Source organism: Sorex fumeus, unplaced genomic scaffold (assembly GCF_029834395.1).
Source record: "Sorex fumeus unplaced genomic scaffold, SorFum_2.1 ptg000011l, whole genome shotgun sequence".
Classification (NCBI taxonomy): Eukaryota; Metazoa; Chordata; class Mammalia; order Eulipotyphla; family Soricidae; genus Sorex; species Sorex fumeus.
The window spans coordinates 2,418,195-2,437,243 of record NW_026606068.1 but is presented as its reverse complement, the minus strand read 5'-3'; the positions used below and the strand labels follow the sequence as shown (position 1 = coordinate 2,437,243).

Here is a 19,049-nt window from a genome sequence, read left to right as displayed (position 1 = left end):
GGTTAGCAATTAAAATGGTATTTCCGCACAAATTGGAAGGTTGTAGGGCCAGAGAGAAGACATTTTTATATATAATACCTGAAAATACCAAATAATATCCTCTTGTGACTACTAAGTAAGCTATTTTAACAGTAGCACTGTAGAACTATCCTCCTGTTGTTCATCGATTTGCTCAAGCGGGCACCAATCACGTCTCACAACAAACTGTGAGGCTTGTTGTTACTGTTTTTGGCATATAGAATATGTCACGGGTAGGTTGCAGGCTTTGCCGTGCAGGTGAGATACTCTCGATAGCTTGATGGGCTCTCTGAGAGGGCCTGAGGAATTGATCCCGGGTCGGTCTTGTACAAGGCAAATGCCCTACCTGCTGTGTTATCACTCCAGTATCACTACTATTTCGTAAGTGCTGATGGACTGTGCAGAACATCTGATGTTATTCTCTTGTCTTCGAACAGCACCAGTAGAGAATCCTTGGATAGACATGCAAACATCCACAGATGGAGACAACTTTCAATAAGTTTAGCATTGAACATTTTGTTCCAGACGATGGCTTTTCAATTCGTTACTTGACAGCAAAGTGAACACTTTTCAAAATTACAAGCCAAGCAAAAATCTCCCTTGGAAAGAAGATGTCTAAATACTTGTCTTTATCTGTTTTTCTTTTCTATTCAGATTGTCAAATTAGGTGCAATTTATTTTCTTATATCCTCTAAATGAGTCTCATTCTCTTGTGTGTCTTCCACACTTGGGTAAAATAGTAAGGAATTTATACAATTGCGATCATCTAGTTTACAAGTATATCCTTTGTGAATTTGTTCCTTTTCTTTGGGAAGTACTGCAAATCTATATAAGAGCTGACTTTTAGTTTCCACGTTGGTAGCAATATCCATAGAGTTGAAGGTTCCTTGATTGCAAATTCAAATTGGGGGGAGGTTTTGGTTTTTGTTTTTCCTAGTAAAAGAATTTATCTGCTCCCTTAAAAAAAGAAAATATAGTTAATTTTCACCTTTCCTTGGCTAGAGATCAAAGAAGGGGCTGAAATTTGGAGTCCAGCCTTATTTTTCCATTTTTCTCACTCTTCGCAATGGCAGATATTTTGATTAGCAATAGCTTCCTAATCAGTGTCATTCACAAGGAAAGTATTGCCCAGTAGTGAAGTGGATGTTCTACAGAATGATGTTATCCTGCTACCCCCCTTGCTGCAAGGGCTGGAGCGATAGCACAGCAGGTAGGGTGTTTGCCTTGCATGTGGCCAACCCGGGTTCAATTCCTCCGTCGTTCTTGGAGAGCCCAGCAAGCTACCGAGAGTATCCCGCCCATATGGCAGAGTCTGGCAAGCTCCCCATGCCATATTCGATATGTCTGGTGCCCACTGGTGCCCACTCAAGCAAATTGATGAACAACAGGACGGCAGTGCTATAGTGCTACCCCGCTTGCTGCATACTTCATGCCCTTTAATATAGCTTCATTCCTGGTTAAATTCATTCTCCAGGCAACTGGACAGATGGGACTGATTTCTTTTTTTCTTTGGGTGTTTATATGGTATTTTTCAAAGCAAGAACAAATCTGCCTGTTTCAAGTAGTCTCTAGTCGGAACTTTATAAAGCTGTCCACTGTTCTGGTTTACTTAGGTTGGGGATCAAGAGTTGGGGTGGTGGGAGATGAATGTTTTTTGCTTTAGTGGGAATTTGATGTATTAGAAGTTTACACTTTAAAACAAACTCTATCAATAAATCTCAAATATTAAACTAGTCTATCAATAATTTAAAAGAGGAAGGAAAACAAAACTTTTCGCCCCCCCTATATATTCGGGGGCTGAGAAGTAGAAAAAAAAAACTGTCAGGAAATGCATATCCTAGGTAAGTGCTAGAGACAGCCAGGGTTGTATTGAGCCCCTAGAAGGACATAAAGATGCAGTGAAAAAGGAACTGACATGATGATTGATGTCAGTGCAAGTTGTCAAGTCTCTCTTGGAAATGATTTTCACTCGTCCCCACACTCAGGGCTGCCATAAATTAATAATCACCAAAATGATTGTCACTGTCACTGTCCTCCCATTGTTCATCAATTTGCTCGAGCGGGCCCAGTAAAGTCTCCATTGTGACACTTGTTACTGTGTCTGGCATATTGAATACGCCACGGGTAGCTTGCCAGGTTCTGCCGTGTGGGCAAGATATTCTCGGTAGCTTGCCGGGCACTCTGAGAGGGGCAGAGGAATCGAATCTGGGTCAACCAGGTCAGCTGCATGCAAGGCAAATGCCTTACCCACTGTGCTCTCACTCCAGCCCCTGCTATCCCTCCAGCCCCCAAATGATTAACAGCTGTTATTTAACCTTTTTCTATATTTATGAGCAGGAGATTCTGAGTAAGAGATTTCATATTTAAAACTGTACAGTCTGCTTATTTGGTGTCTTCTCAGGAAATAACCCTGCGGAATATTCCCAGCAGAGCCTCTCAATGTACATCAAGGCTTGGTGTGTAGTTCTATATTCCTTCATTTAGAGCTTCCTTAGAAAGTCTCAATTCTGTAAAATTACTTTTCCAGAAAGTAATTACTTTAACACAACACGTACTAATGAGAGGTGGTGATAGGAATCCATAGCATTTTACCTCTGCCACTGCGGTCCAAGACAGCCTAAGAGTAACAATACGGAACAGTAAAAAAACCAAAAAACAACAAAAACAAAAAACTGCAGCACTGTTGCACTGTCCTCCTGTTGTTCATTGATTTGAGTGGGCACCAGTAATGTCTCCATTGTGAGACTTGTTGTTACTGCTTTTAGCATATCGAATACATCAGGGGTAGCTTGCCAGTCTCTGATGTGCGGGTGGGATACTCTTGCCGGGCTTTTCAAGAGGGATGGAGGAATCTAACCCATCACCTGTGGGTTGTGTGCAAGGCAAACACCCGACCATCTGTGCTATCACTCCACTGCTTAATTAGGTCACTATAAGTGAATAATGCGCATATGAAAGAATAAAAATGGGCCATCAAGGAGTTTGCTGGCAAGGTGTTGGTGGTGAGGAAGGATTTGGAAGGGCAGAATCGTGACTCTAGTTAATACTATCCACAGAGAAAAGTAATTAAATACTAACTTAGTCTTTCATGTTCACTGTCTCTACTTCAAGGATAGGGAAGGGTGTTGTCCAACCGTCTGTACCTCCACCTATCACAAGGCTGTTTGCGATCCCTCTCTAGCCACTGACTTCCTTTTGCTGACGGGAATTATCTTGCCCAGGTTACACGTCCCCCAAAGACTGGCTGATGCTAACTTAAATCCCAGCCGCCTTGCCTTACTTTGGCATAATTTTTAGCTCTAGGCCATCCTTAGGCTCTACATTGGCATCTGTTGTAACATCATTACAGTTTTAATTCTCATTCTTCAGTGAGAATAATCAGCCTAATAATCTTTATCTTGAGCTAAGACTGTGTTTCCGAAGAATATCATCATCACAATCACATCATTATCTTCATCGTCATCACCAACAAGTCTTTATCTTATTTTCCCAAGGAATTCAACCCAAGACATACTTCATTCCTTGATCTATGCCTTTATGAGGTTCTACAAGTTTCCATGAACCATTAGATCACTTTGCAACAATTACTCAATTACTGTTATCTTTATCTTCTATGATCGAAGTCATTATATACTTGTATAAACTAATGTATACTGCATATGAACAAGAATATTTTCAGTTTTGTTACTTAGGGAAAACACAGATTGTCTAACCACTACCAAATTCCAGCCCCAAATACATTAAAATTATGGCCTCAGTTTTCCTCATTGTCAGTCTCTTGATTTCATCCTTAGTTCTATTCAATCTAATTATAAGCTAAGTAGATAATAAGCACAAATGTATTGTAATTTTCACATATGCATTTTTGCCTTTATACTTAAATTAAATAGGGTTAGGGCTGTACCAAGAATGATAGAGAAAAATAAAATATAAAATTAAAAATACTGATGCAGATTTAAAAGCAAATGTTTATTTCTTTGAAGACTAGACTAATGGGCAAGATTTCGGAAAAGAAAACTAGAGGGGGAAGCTGAACATCAGAAGTTCCTTTTTCTAGAAATACGTGCCAAGTCTATTACAGAAAAATAAGTGTGAGGACCTGAACTTAATTTGATCAAAGGGTCACAGAGGGGGAGAGAGGAAAAAAAAACAATTTGTGTTGGTTTGGTGAACTAAAAATAAAAATTAGAAAACTGAGTTATCTCAAATGTACAACTGATCTCGCCTTTAAATTATCTGTTGTAAGTTGATACTACAGAAAACTCAATTTTGTATAAAAACCTCTGAAATACAAGAATTTCCTGCCTCACTAATATATTCATAAGGAAGAGTCATACTTTCAACGGAGAATTCAACAAGGTTATACTTTAGAAATGGGACAGCCAGAGACTGACTGAAGTGTTAAGTCACTACTCATTAGTCCCTAAAAAGATTCAACATCACAGCTTTTCTTCTTTATTTCCCTAGATATTATTCCCTGATCAATCCCAGATGTTATGTATCTGGTATTCAATATGAAGATCACTTAAAGAAAGAGGTCTATCATATCCTAAACATGGGGAATAACCAGACAATAAAAATATATACATATGTGACCCAGAAATTGGATTTGGCAGATAAAGAATTTAGAATAACTATCATTGATATGCTCAAGAAAATAGCTAAAAAGGTGGAAAAATAGATTAAATAAAAATAAATGAAATTTCACCAAATAATTAGACAATATAAAAATAATAAGACATTATAGAATTGAAATATATATGCTTGAAAGTCAGAACTCATGAGTTGAATTTAAAAATAGGTTGGAAACAGACTGGGGGGAAGGTGGCAGCAGGGAAACTGGGAACACTGGTGGTGGGAAATGTACATTTGTAGAAAGTTGGATTTTGGAACACTGTATGAATAAAATTCTTTCATGAACAGCTTTACAACTGTATATCTCATGCAACTGTGTATCTCATTGTGATTCAATTAAAAAATAGGTTAGATTACACTCAACAATACTAAAAGCAGGGGACCCAAATGCAATAATCAAATTTTAAAAAATGTATCGTCCAAAAGTCAGGTTGGATGGTGGGAAGGAACCTGAGGTCACTGGAGGAGTGGGGGATGGAAGCATCACAAGATGGATGGGATGGGAGATAGAACACTGTTTGCCTGAAACCCTACAGTAAGCAACTCTAAATCACTTTTTCTGAATAAATAAAACTAGGTTAGAAATTGGACCAGTGAACTAGAAAACAGATCAATACAGCATATCCAATTAAGTTAAAGGATAAAAAAGAATATGAAAAAAATTGACTATAAGAGAAATATGAGCACGCTAAACAGTTTTAAAGTATGTTAGTTGATGTTTGGGAAATAATGGAGTTGACTTACATAGCATTATAAGCCAGTTTTTTTTTCCCATGAAGAAAAGAAAGGCATTGAGAGAATATTTGAAAAAGATAATATCTATGAATGATTCAGAACTGATAGGCAACTTTAACCCATAAATTTAAGAGAATTTCCAAATTCTAAGCAAAATAGATTGAAAGAAAATCACTTCTAGGCGTATCATAATCAAATTCTAAAGAAAAGTTTAAAACAAAAGAAAAAATGACAAATCAACTTGTTTTTAAAAAATATGCATATAACTTGAATATGGCACTTCCTACAATGCCATAATGAGACAGACCCATTAGGAAAACTACTACTATCAAAGCAAAATACCTTGCCCCCCCACCAATAAAGTATTGACTAGTATGTAGAAAAATCTATTGTTCTGTGCACTGAGCTGTAAGAATGCAAAGTAGTAAAAATATTATGGAAAATAGCAGGTAAAAATTAGTCTAAAGAAGTAATAAAGGACCTCCCGTTGATCGTCGATTTGCTCGAGCGGGCCCAGTAACGTCTCCATTGGAGACTTTGTTGTTACTGTGTCTGGCATATCCAATACTCTCAGTAGCTTGCCGGGCTCTCTGAGAGGGGCGGAGGAATCGAACTCGGGTCGGCCATGTTGGCCGCTTGTAAGGCGAACGCCCTACCCGCTGTGCTATGGGTAAAGTGCTTTCCTTGTACTCAGTTGACCCGGGTTTAATCCCTGGCATTGCATATGGTTCTCTGAGCACCAGTCAGAAGTGATCCCAATGTGCACAGCTAGGATAAACCCTGAGCACTGACTTGTGTAACCCCTAAACCAACCAAACCAAACCAAAACAATGTAAAGACAGAGTTATTAAAGGATCTAGAAAATTTACTTCTGGATATATACCCAAATGAATTCACTGTATCACTTCACTTGTCGTCTGTTGTTCATTGATTTGCCTGAGCGGGTGCCAGTAACATCTCCATTTGTCCCTGTCACATGATAGTGTAACCCAGTGGTATACTGGGAACTCTTTCAGGGTCAGTGGAATGAGACTCGTTATTGTTACTGTTTTTGGCATATTGAATACTCCATGGATAGCTTGTCAGGCTCTGCCGTGCGGGTGGGATACTCTTGGTAGCTTGCCCGGCTCTCTGAGAGGCCCTCCTGTCCTGCCATTAAGACTGTGCCAAGGTTGTCACTCGCCAAAACATAGAGCAAGATGTTCTGTCCCAAATGAATTAAAGACATACATTCAAAGAGTTATTTGTAGATCAATGTTCATAACAGCATGATCCATAATAGTTGAAAGGTAAAAGTATCCATCAATACATATATGCATAAACAAGATGTAGTGGGAACATGAAACAGAATATCATTTAGGCTTAAAAGGAAGAAAATTTAGACAAATTGTATACCATGAATGAAACTGAAGGACATTATGCTAAGTGAAAGTATAACTATTACATTATTCCTTAAAATATATTCCTCGAGTAGTCAAATGAAAGAGAGAAGAAAGGAGACAAAGCAGTTTCAAATGTTTGGGAGAAAAGATATGCAAGAGTTTTGGTTCAATGAATACAATTTTTCAGCTTCTTAAAATGAAAAGCATTATAGAGATGGATGTTATAGGATGGCTACATAATAATGTGACTATACCTAATAACATTTATCTATATACTTAACAATATTTAAGATAGCAATTTTTATGTTATGTGTATTTTATCACTATCAAAACAGATAAATACTTAAAAATCAAAATCAATAGCCATTAATGGAGCAATAAGTATAGTGATGATGGTCTTCCTGCCAGAACTACAAGACAACTGAGAGACATCTTGAAAAGATCAAGAAATTCTCAAGTGAGTCAATATAATTTTCAGAACCAAAGATAAAATCAAGAGTTTCCCGAGAAATTAAAACTAAGGAGATTCATATGAAGGGAGAAATATACAGGTAAAAATGAAAGGCAGTTGAAAGGGTATATATGGAGGCTAATATAATGAATATTGACTACATAAAACAGTAAAACCCATGTATGGGGTTTAAGATGTTATTAGACATATGCTTCACAGTAATACTGACAAGATATTTTAATGTTCTAACAATAACAGGCAATGGCTCAAAGTAACTATATGAAACAGCAACAGACCAAGGAATAATGTTATAATATCTAAATAATCACTATTAGAACAACTTTTACTATAAGAATAGTAAAAGAATGTATAACTCTTAAGTTGATAGAAAAAAATGATGAATTCAAAATTTCAATCCAAAATTCAAAATAGATTATTAGAAGGAAATAAAAAGTTGAAACAGAGAGACAGTACAGAGACTGGGACACTTGCACTGCATGCTGCTGACCTGGGTTCTATCCCTGAGAACAGAACCAGGAATAAACTCTGATTATAGACAAGCGTGGCCCCAAACCAACAAACCAAGAAGAAAGATTACAGCTCTTGAAAGATAGTCAATTTAACAACAAGAAGCATTATTAGGGGAAATAGGGACATTTTATAATGACAAGTGATCAGTCAATAAGAATGCAGATGTGAATTGTGGTTATATCATTTGAATAATTTTTAAAGCCACTTTTATTTTCCTATAAAATTTTCTTATATTGATTCGCCTATTTCACATATTGTTATACATATGTTTCTAAGTCAAAAGTCAAAAAAATCATTTTCTATTATCACCTATCTACAGTCACGAAAATAAAAAGATTTTAGGGAAAGGAAAAAAAAAGTTCTAATGAGAACATGGTGGACAACTCACATAAATTAAAATGTTACAAATAATCCTATTTTCCTCTTAGTCCTATTTGTTTAAGTTTGAAGACAGGCAAAGAATTCCAAGTATATTTTCTGCAAAAAATGATGTATTTTAATGTGTGAGTGATTCAAAGGGATGGTGGCACTGATTCGCTAATCATTCAACTATAACTTGTAAGTATCTGTTGTGACAGGTACAGAATGCAATTAGTATTTGGAAGGTAATGAAAAATATATATTGATTGGCCTCTAGCCCTGGTCCAGATAGAGGGTTCTTGAAATACTTATAAATTTTGGGGGGATAAGAATACCAGAAGCGTCTTCTGTTTGGATCCTGATTCTTTCCACTAGACTTTAGACTCTGAAATCCCTTGGAATTGCCTGGTTTATGGGAAAAGAAGAGAGGGAGAAGAGGGGATAGACATGTAGTCTCTATATAAAGTTTCCAGAAAATTCTATCAATACAGCCAGAGAGATAGTACAGCAGGGAAGGCATGTCTTATATTCAGATGGCCTATTTTTTCTCTCTGACACTCCACAAGATCTCCTGAATACTATCAGGACAGATTTCTGAGCATAGAGGCAAGGGCGTAACCCAAGAGCATGGCAGGTGTGACCTATAAACAAACAAGAATCCTATCAAGAGGATGGGGTCCACACAAATTATCAAGTTTGTAAACACATACATGTCATTGAAGGTTCCTGCCCCTGAACTTCAGTAGAGAGAGACAGTTGAGCTCTTGGGAGGCTCCCAGATTTCACCCTGTATCTCTTCACCTCATTGTTCTGGGATCAACCTTTTATAATCTGGGAAATGTCCTTATTTCTCAGAGCTCTGTGATCTGTTCCTGCAAATTGTTAGAACCAAAGTGTGGAAATCATGAGCACTATATATTTGTGGTCAATTTGGACAGATACCTTCTGCTCATCAGTACTCTCCATTGCCATCCCCAGTGGGGGAAAAACTTGTGGGAATGAACATTTAACCTGTGAAATCCAGTATTGTCTCTGGATAAATAATATCACTGTCACTGTCACTGTCCTCCAGTTGTTCATTGATTTAATCGAGCGGGCCCAGTAACGTCTCCATTGTGACACTTGTTACTGTGTTTGGCATATCGAATATGTCACGGATAGCTTGCCAGGCTTTGCCATGTGGGTGAGATACTCTCGGTAGCTTGCTGGGCTCTTCCAGCAGGGCGGAGGAATTGAACTTGGGTCAGCCATGTCGGTTGCATGCAAGGTAAATGCCCTATCTGCTGTGTTATCGCTCCAGCCCAAATAATACCAAAGCGACTCAAACTGTAGGAATATCAATCACAGTAAATGGCTTATCTAGGGAAAAACCCTCAGATCTAAAATGGAAACTATTATGTGTATGGTAGCAAAATGAGAGTAACAAATCCAGGACACTATTGGTTTAATACAGAAAATCATTTATGATATAACTGAAATAATAATAGACCATATCTATTAGGGCTTCTCAAGAAGAGAGATTTTCCAAACCAAGTCACATTGAGTTGACTCAATTTTTCAAATCACGGGATCTTTTAGTAATAGATATAATTGAATACTATTCTGAATAGAAATATTTTTAAACAAAAATGAAAACAGCCCTTTCCAGTTAAATCTGAAAAACATACATTATCAATATAATTACATAAGAGTGAATAAGGTAAAGGGCAAAGGCACTCTAATAATAAAGGAATTGTAAATCCATTCACCCCCAAAGCAATATTATTCCAATTAGAGCTTCTAATGTCTGAGGAATTGTGATCACAACATTTTCTCCTTCAGTAATTCTCTTCCTATCCATTGCAACATTTCACCCTCTTAACCTCAGTGGATCTCTCAGGTTCTTAATTTCTTCAGGAAACCAAACAAACAAAATCAGTTTTCCTGTTATGTCTGAGAAATTTTCTATTTCTCCTTCTGATCCTAGTAGAATTTGATGATTGAACATTAATGATCCAGGGAATTGTACCTAGTAAAAATTACCTGTGGTAATTTTCCCCTTTCACTCTTCATGATTTTGCCCAATTAAATTCTTGTGACTTCTACCATGACCTCTATTCAGTAAAATCAGTCTTGAGGGTTTCCCAAATTTACAGCTCTACACCTACTTTCTCTTGATCTTGTGATAACCCTATGTTGGTTTATGTTAGGCACTTGAATTCATCATTCTTAACACTGGATGATCCTCAAAATATCAACTGCTTGCCTTTTACTATTTCGTATTTCAATAACTAGATTTGCTATTCATTCAACTCAAATTCTGCTGGAATTCTGTGGTGATATTTCTTCTTTCATCAATGTCATTCTATCCCCAGGACACCATATAGACTCCTAAAACTTCCTACTTGAATTCATAAATGCAATAATTTCCTGTTCTCCCACGAATACTTATGCTCCCAATATTCTTTTATAAATTTCTCTCCTCATTACCTTTTCCCTTTGTACCCCTTCTACTGTTTTCTTTCCCTTCCTTCCATCCTTCCTTCCTTCCTTCCTTCCTTCCTTCCTTCCTTCCTTCCTTCCTTCCTTCCTTCCTCCCTTCCTTCCTTCCCTTCCTCCTTCCGTCCCTCCCTCCCTGCCTTCCTTCCTCTCTCCCTCCCTTACTTCCTGCCTTCCTTCCTTTCATAGTTCCTACATTATCAGCACCTTCAAAGTTATGATATTCTTTATTTCCTTCTTCATACAGCAAATTTTACTAGGAAATGTATTTTAAACAAATTTTAAATATTTTCTCTCTTTCATTACAAAGATAGTCAACTAAACTATTCAAGTCTTTTTTTTTCAGTTTTTTTTTCAGTTCCTCATAATATAAGCTGCTTGTTGGTACCGCAACTAAAGATTAGAAGGCTACAGTTAGAAATCAGATATTTTAAGTCTAGTGATTTAGTTGATAAAAAATATTATATCTCTGCTAAGTCATTGTTAGTATTATCAAAATGTGTGGCTACTAATATATACAAATATTTGTTAGTTTATGTGTGATGTATTTCGCATCCATGACTTGTCTTGGGTAAGGACTTAAAAGAAGACTCAAGGGAAAAAAAACTATAGTTGGTTTATATAATTCTTTAGGAATATGTTAAACAATTAGAATAGTTTATTTTATACAATTTCTAAAATTACAGATATTTCTACTACTAGACTATTCAAAAGTGTTAAGCACTTATGTATAAACTACTGTAATTGCAAATAGTGTCCTCATTTCTTATGTATTTCTCCTTTCAAATACATTTTCATAAAACTACTAGCATTGAAAAAATTTGTTAAAACAAGAACTATATTAAGTTTGATCTTAAATGTCCCCATGCATGTAAACATATTTTATGTTAAAAAAATCAGGTTATTATTGCAAACCTGCTTCCTTAATCCACACCAATGAAAGATTTATACTTACTAAAATCCTTTTAGCTTTAATATTTTCTGATTCTATTACAATCTTTAAGATACATTTGAGGAAGATAGAATAAACTCCAAGAACTTTAATACGAAGCAATGAGATTTTCAAAGATTCTTCATACCACTCAAATAATCTATTTACCCTTCCACATTCTTAAGTTCTTTTAAAAATCCATTCACTCAAACATTGCATGGTTTTATCATTGACCCTCCTATTTCATTTCTTGAAAATGTCATGGAATACTGATAAATAATAAGCTCTTGCTTTTTCCTGAATTTCCTTCAACATCACCTTGAAAATTTAAAGTGCAACCTTCAAAAGTAAATGCAATCACACTCTATTTCTATTTCTTTAAAAGCATGAAATAGTTAATAAAAACTGTTAATTGTTTAAGAGAAAAATAAATGCATTTATTTAATCATTAAATGTGCCAAAATATAAGGGAATTCCCTTGTTCACTTAATAAAGGAAGGTATTGTTGAATTAGGGTTTAACGAAGACCTGATAGAGAATACTCTATTTAAACCCATATTTTTGACCCAAGTCATTGTGTTATTATTGACAAGAGAATGAGTTTCCTATGATCCATAGTTATTTTGATTCCTAACTATTTTTAGGTGTCATATAGTGAACACATATACTATTAGGTATAAATTTAAAATTACAAAATTATTTGGTTATCATAAAGTTCCCATCACACTACTGAATTCTATAGAGTTAAGAATAATAAAATAATATAGTATCTACTTGCTAGTTATTCCTGTCTCTGCAGACTTCTAGGTTGTGACCACTTTGACTTGCATTTTTTTCATGTAGCGGGCTCCTTAAAAAAAAAAAAAGAAAATTTGAAAATTTTAATTTACTGTATTTATAAATTGGCAATGGCATGTGAATTTACATAATAAGCAAGAATGGAAGGTGAAAAGCTTAAGGATGTTTTACTAACTGTTAGGTTATACATATTTTTAGAATAATTTTACAAACACTAACACTTGAAAAATTTAAATTTTGAGTGTCAAATGCAAGAATCTTCATTGTCAAATGTAAGGATCACATGGTTGCCCAATATTCTTTTTTAAAGCACCATGTAAGAGTTGCAAGGGCAATATTTGTACAGCAATTTCCCTTTGTCTCTTTTTTTTGTTTGTTACTAAATAATAAATGTGAAATGTTTCCCTTGGTCTTTAAGACTTATTAAAACAATTTTCCTTTATTTTTTGTTTTTGGGCCACACCTGGCTTTCCTTAGGGATTACTTTTGGCTCTGCACCCAGGAATTACTCTTAGAGGTTTTGGGGTCCATACAAGATGCTGGGGAACAAACACAGGTTAACCTCTGTGGAAGGAAAACACCCTGCCTATTTTACTAAACACTCTGAACTCTAAAACAATTTTTAAAAAATATTTTCATAATTTAGTTCTTATAGTCTAGAGTTAGTTTTTGCTTTATTTTTTTTAAATCAGTGTAATTTTATATTCTTACTATTACACCTTAAGCCCTAACTGGTGACTCTAGTAATCATTAATAAAAGGCAAAATACTTTGATGTCTGTACTTACTGTATGTATGCACATTCAAATTTAATGTGTTCTATTATTATTATTATTATAATTATAATTTAGCCCACATATTCATTCACTTTTAGTAAATAAATTTATTTTTTAAAACTGGCTTCCATGAGCTCAATGAAGATATATATATCTCTTATTTATATATATATATACATATATATCTATCTACTTTGTTTAGTCACATGGTCACACGGTTCTCCCGTTGTTCATCGATTTGCTCGAGCGGGCCCAGTAACATCTCCATCATGAGACTTGTTGTTACTGTGTTTGGCATATTGAATACATCACGGGTAGCTTGCCAGGCTCTGCCATGCGGGCGAGATACTCTCGGTAGCTTGCTGGGCTCTCCCCGAGAGGGGCGAAAGAATCGAACCCGGCTCGGCCGGGCTGGCTGCTCGCAAGGCAAACGGCCTACCTCTGTGCTATAGCTTCAGCCCGCTGCTTTGTTTAAACACTTTGTTTAGTAGTTTGCATTTTTTAGAGTTATATGAAAAAGAAGCAAAATGATCTTGACATTGTTTGTTTTCAATAACAGAGTATAACTTTCTATTGATAAAAGCCAAGAATCTCTATGCAATTATTAAATGTGTGAATCAGGATCGTAGGGAACTAGATACAGAGAAGTATCTAGTTTATGCAGTGTCGGGCACAGCCTGATTGCTTCATAATCATAAAGTAATGTAATATTAGTATTATCTGCTACAGAAAATATTTGTATTATCTGCAATATTAGTATTTTCTTTCTTTGGGGGAAAACTACACTTGGTGATGCCTGGAGGTGCTACACCCAGCAGTGCTCAGGGCATATTCCTGACTGTGCACTCAGGAGTCACCCCTGGCAGTATTGAAGGACCATATGTGGTGCCAGGAATCAAACCCAGGTTGGCCACTTACAAGGCAAGAACCCTGCCTCCTGCATTATCTCTCTAAGTCCCCAATATTATTTTCTAAAAGGTTCTAAAAATCTTTTAAAGAGAGGCCAAGAAGAATCTTAGAGTCAAGGACATATGCTCTGCTAGCCCTGGGCTTCAAGGTTCCTTCCTGCCCCCTGGCAGGTGTGGCCTTCGGGGTCCCTAAGACTAGCAGGGTGACCCCGGTGGACCCCAACACTATTGGCCTAGAGTAGCTCTGCCTCCTCAGGTCCTAGCATTGACTCACACCACCCATTATTATTGGGGGGGGCTCTGGACCCTTTGAGCACTGCTTGGGAAGACATAGCACCCCTAGGCACAGCACCCTCCCATCCCAATATTTTTTGATATTAAAAACCTCTTTGAAGTTAAGACTCTAAAGGGTAGATTGGAAAATAACAACTGTAAGTGAAACTACAGAAATAGCAGCTAAAATGCAGGAGTTTATGTTTATTTAATGGATGCAATTCTTACATAAGATACACGATATATTAATAAAGCTAAGCAAACTATATAGGCTAATGTAATTTTCTGGTCACAAATGCATTATTGGAAAATAGAACTTTATTTTTGTACTTATAATTATTCTTAATTCATTTATCTTTTAACTTTTATGATAAAATTCAAAGCAGTTCATATACCAAAATTACAATGCCGCAGTAGGAAATACTTATGATCCACAATATATTGTCTTGAAAAAGTGTAAAAAAAACTCAAAGATACAGTCTGATTAAACACCATTCAATGTAGTCTATCCTATAGATTAAAAAACTAAAATAATATATTTTAATTACTGCAAAAGAGCTATAATAAAGTCTCTCAGTTTGAAAAATATAAAGTAAATCTTTATAGACAAGCTTATAAAATTTCTATTATTTTTTAATGTACAAATAAAATTTTATGCAGAAAATATTCTAGTAATCAAAATGATGGATTTTAATTATTGCATGTTTGTCTTAGTATTCTTGTTGCTAATTTTGTTGAAAATAAAAATTTTTGCTTCACTTTCAGGTAGATTTACTGTTCTGTACAATGAAAGGGATATTTCTGAATTTAGAACTATTGATTACTGTCAATATCATTAAATTAATCTATTAGTATTATACAATGATATTCTCTACTGGGGCCCGGAGTGATAGCACAGCAAGTAGGGTGTTTGCTTTGCACATGTCCGACCCGGGTTCAATTCCTCCACTCCTTTCAGAGAGCCCGGCAAGCTACCAATAGTATTCTGTCTGGACGGCAAAACCAGACAAGCTACCCGTGTTGTATTGAATATGCCAAAAACAGTAACAACAAGTCTCATAATGGAGATGTTACTGGTGCCCACTTGAGCAAATAGATGAACAATGTGAGAACAGTGCTAAGGTGCACTATCATATTGTGATTCAGTAAGTTACTTTCTGACTATATTATAGTACCACGCACAGATAATTTTAGCAAGAGCACACTGCCTTTGGTTCTGTGTATACCCCTAGCATAGGGTTGTGCTACTTCTAGTGGGATGTACACAATCCTTCAGAAAAAGAGGCAATGTAAGGAAGACACATGCATGTTTAAACACCCTCTTACTTTTCGTTTTCTAAAGATCTAATAATAGCATAGTGGTAGGGTGTTTGCCTTGCAAGAGGCCAGCCCGGCCGAGCTGGGTTCGATTCCTCTGCCCCTCCCTGAGAGACTGGCAAACTACCGAGAGTATCTTGCCCACATGCAAAGCCTGGCAAACTACCCATGACGTATTCGATATGCCAAACACAGTAACAACAAGTCTCAGAATGGAAATGTTACTGGGCCCACCTGAGCAAATCGATGAACAACGGGAGGACAGTGCTACAGTGCTAAAGATCTAATACAAGGTCACAGGAACATCACTTTCTTAAGAAAATGATGTTGAAAGTCAAGGGGATGAGAGAAAGAATCTTTTGGTCATAACAGAGGACAACACATCGACCTTAATGGTTTGCTTTTTAAAAATAACAAAATAAGATGCTTAAGAATATAAACATTTTCAAATATCTTTGGTTTATACTACTACGGTATACTTAGCTAAATGTCTGCACCACCAGGCTAAAGTTTATTGGTGTAAAATTGTTCAACATTTTTGAAAAAACAAAATTAAAACTTCTCAAAAACAAAGCAAACTGGCTAAACATTGAATTTTCATATTACCCAGTCATTCCACTTCTCAGCATCTACCCCAAAGATCTAAATATACTATTTCAAAATGAATTTTATAACTATTTCAAAATGAATTTTATATTCCTATGTTCATTGTAGAACTACTCATAATAGTAGAGATCTGGAATCAACCCATATGTTCAAGAACAGAAGACTGGATAAAGAAACTGATAAATATATATGTATATATTATATTTATGTATACATATATAAAGAAGCTATTATGTATAAGATATATTATGGGGTATACATATATATGGAATATATATTATAATGTATATTTTATGTATACATTATAATATATTTGGGGTATATATGGGAATACTACATTGGAAATATATGACAATGTATATATATCTCGGATATATATATGTAATATAGAAATATTACTAGGCTATAAGAAAAAATGAAATAATTCAATTTGTCAGCACATAGCTGGCACTTGAGGGTATCATGCTAGGTGTAATTATCCAGGAGTCAAGGAACATATATAAAACAATCTCCCGCATATGTGGGATGTAAAGAAACAAAGTATAGAATTAACAAATGGCCAAAGATGACAATATCTGAGAACTGGTTTACAGAATTGAGCTTACCAAAGTTGGGAGGGGGGGTCAAGAGATGGTTGGGAGAAAACCCTGAGACAATGGTGAAGGGAAATAGACACTCAGGAAAAGCATCGAGTTGGAACCTCATATGCAGGAAACCCTACTATTAACAGTATAGTAAAGTATGGTGCTTCAAAATAAAGAAATGAAAGGCTTAGGGAGAAGATCTTAGCAATGGAAGCATTAGTGAAAGCCTTTCAAAAGATACCTTTGTGATATTCTCATTTTGTTGTACTAATGGTATCTACGTTTTGGTTCACTGTATCACTGTCATCCATTATTCATTGATTTGCTTGAGCAGGCACCAGTAATGTCTGCATTCGTCCTAGCCCTGAGATTTTAGCAGGCTCTCCTTACGCATCCTTCCCAACGGTGCCACATTGGAGACTCTCTCAGGGTCAGGGGAATGAGACACATCATTGTTACTGGTTTTGGCATATCGAATATGCCACAGGAGATTGCCAGGCTCTGTCGTGGAGGCAGGATACTCTCAGTAGCTGGCCGGGTTCTCCAAGAAGGAGAACTAGAGTATAAGAGGTCGCATGGCTGCATATGTGGCCACGCACTTCCGGAAGCTTGGTTTTATAGTCTCTGAATCTTGGCCGTTATGGTTATGGTTAGTATTATTGAAATATAACGTGCTCAATGCATATTATGACAACTTAGTAATTTTTATGCCTACTCATTCCTAATTTCCACAATTTTTAGTGGCCTGAGTTGCTTTTGACCCCAGTCAGACCTTCCTCTTTGACCAGTGCATAAAAGAAGAAAGTGTATAGTAAACATTCCTAAGATATAACTTCCTACTTGAAACATGTCTTCTCAGGACCAAGGACCATCAGTTATGTGTCTAATCAGTGTTTTTAGTTCTGTGGAAATTGAATATTTAAGAAGTTGCTGCAACTCTGGACTGATGTTTGCATAGTAAATACGGCAGATGTGGACACCAAGCTACAAATCCCAACTCCACTTTTCAATTATATTTAAATGAGAATGCCTAATGCGAGTGTTTAAATGTTCATTAAAATTAACCTCTGGATTCCATAGGGCACAGTCTACACACTTGATGATACTGAAGTTTTAGATTCTCTATCCTGCTACAACACATGTGAAAAACTCAAGGGGTTGGAAATGCCAAGAATGCTTTGAAATAGATAATGAGTTGGCTAAAAACTTTACATCTGTCTATCATTAATGCTCTCCGAGTGTTCCTGGGACGTAATTAATATTAGGCAATGACTATCTACCAACAGTGTTTGAGGAACAAAGAAAATATAGGTATTACATAGAAAATTTCTTTGATAGGAACTAACTCAATCAAGAATTAATGTAAAAATATAGATTTTATCACAATCTTGAAAGAAAATTTATATTGGCCTCGGCTATTAAGTATCATAGGAAGAATTTCTCCACAGTCATACTCCATGGTTAGTAAATACACCTTACCATATTTTGAAGATCACCACCATCTTCAAAAAATCAATTCGATATCCTTGTCACATTGTGAAGGTGCCAACCCATAAGAATTAGAGTTGGAGGACTTTACAGAAAGTTTGAGAACATATGCTCAACACCGGAATTGGCGACATATGGATTCAACAGTGAATGTCTTTGCAGTAGATGCTGTACGTCATTTGAATTTAAAGATAAAGCTTCATAGTTCAAATAAAGATATTCAGGTTTTCCCCAAAACAGATTAAACATATTTCCTAATAGATAGCACTGGTTTCTAGGTGTCTAGCTTATATGGGGTCTGGAGTATAATATAACTAACCACTTTAGAAAAGCACATTACTGTACACTGTAGCACTGTTGTCCCATTGTTCATTGATTTGCTCAAGCGGACCCAGTAATGTCTCCATTGTGAGACTTGTTGTTAGTGTGTTTGGCATATCGAGTACATCACAGGGAGTTTGCCAGACTTTGCTGTGCGGGTGAGATACTCTTGGTAGCTTGTCAGGCTCTTCGAGAAGGGTGGAGGAACCAAATCCGGGCCAGCCGAGTAGGCCATGTGCAAGGCAAACACCCTACTGCTGTGCTATCTGTAAATCACAATAAGATTTAATTATAATCTGAGTCAGGATAGAATAAGAGCACTGTACCATGGACCTATGGGTGAGGTGCACTCAGTACAATCTGGAGGTTCAAGAAAGACTTCTGACTGTTCTTCTCAGAACAGGCTCCTTCTCAATGATCCTGGAGGTCCCTCAGTGGCCTGGAGGTCCCAAGCATTT

General features: G+C 36.3%; 1 protein-coding gene across 12 annotated transcripts in view; it reads right to left on the bottom strand.

Annotated features, from left to right (window-relative positions):
- Positions 1–19,049, bottom strand: part of LRRC7 (leucine rich repeat containing 7) — a 628,763-nt gene that overhangs the window by 444,530 nt on the left and 165,184 nt on the right. The window contains exon 3 of one of the 12 annotated variants that reach the window (XM_056111009.1): positions 12,296–12,371. The exons of 10 other annotated variants lie outside the window; for them this stretch is intronic. In XM_056111009.1, the coding sequence (XP_055966984.1) occupies position 12,296 (1 nt within the window). In that variant the 5' untranslated portion in view covers positions 12,297–12,371. The remainder of the gene's footprint in view (positions 1–12,295; positions 12,372–19,049) is intronic. One more of the 12 variants, XM_056111010.1, reaches the window with a different exon arrangement.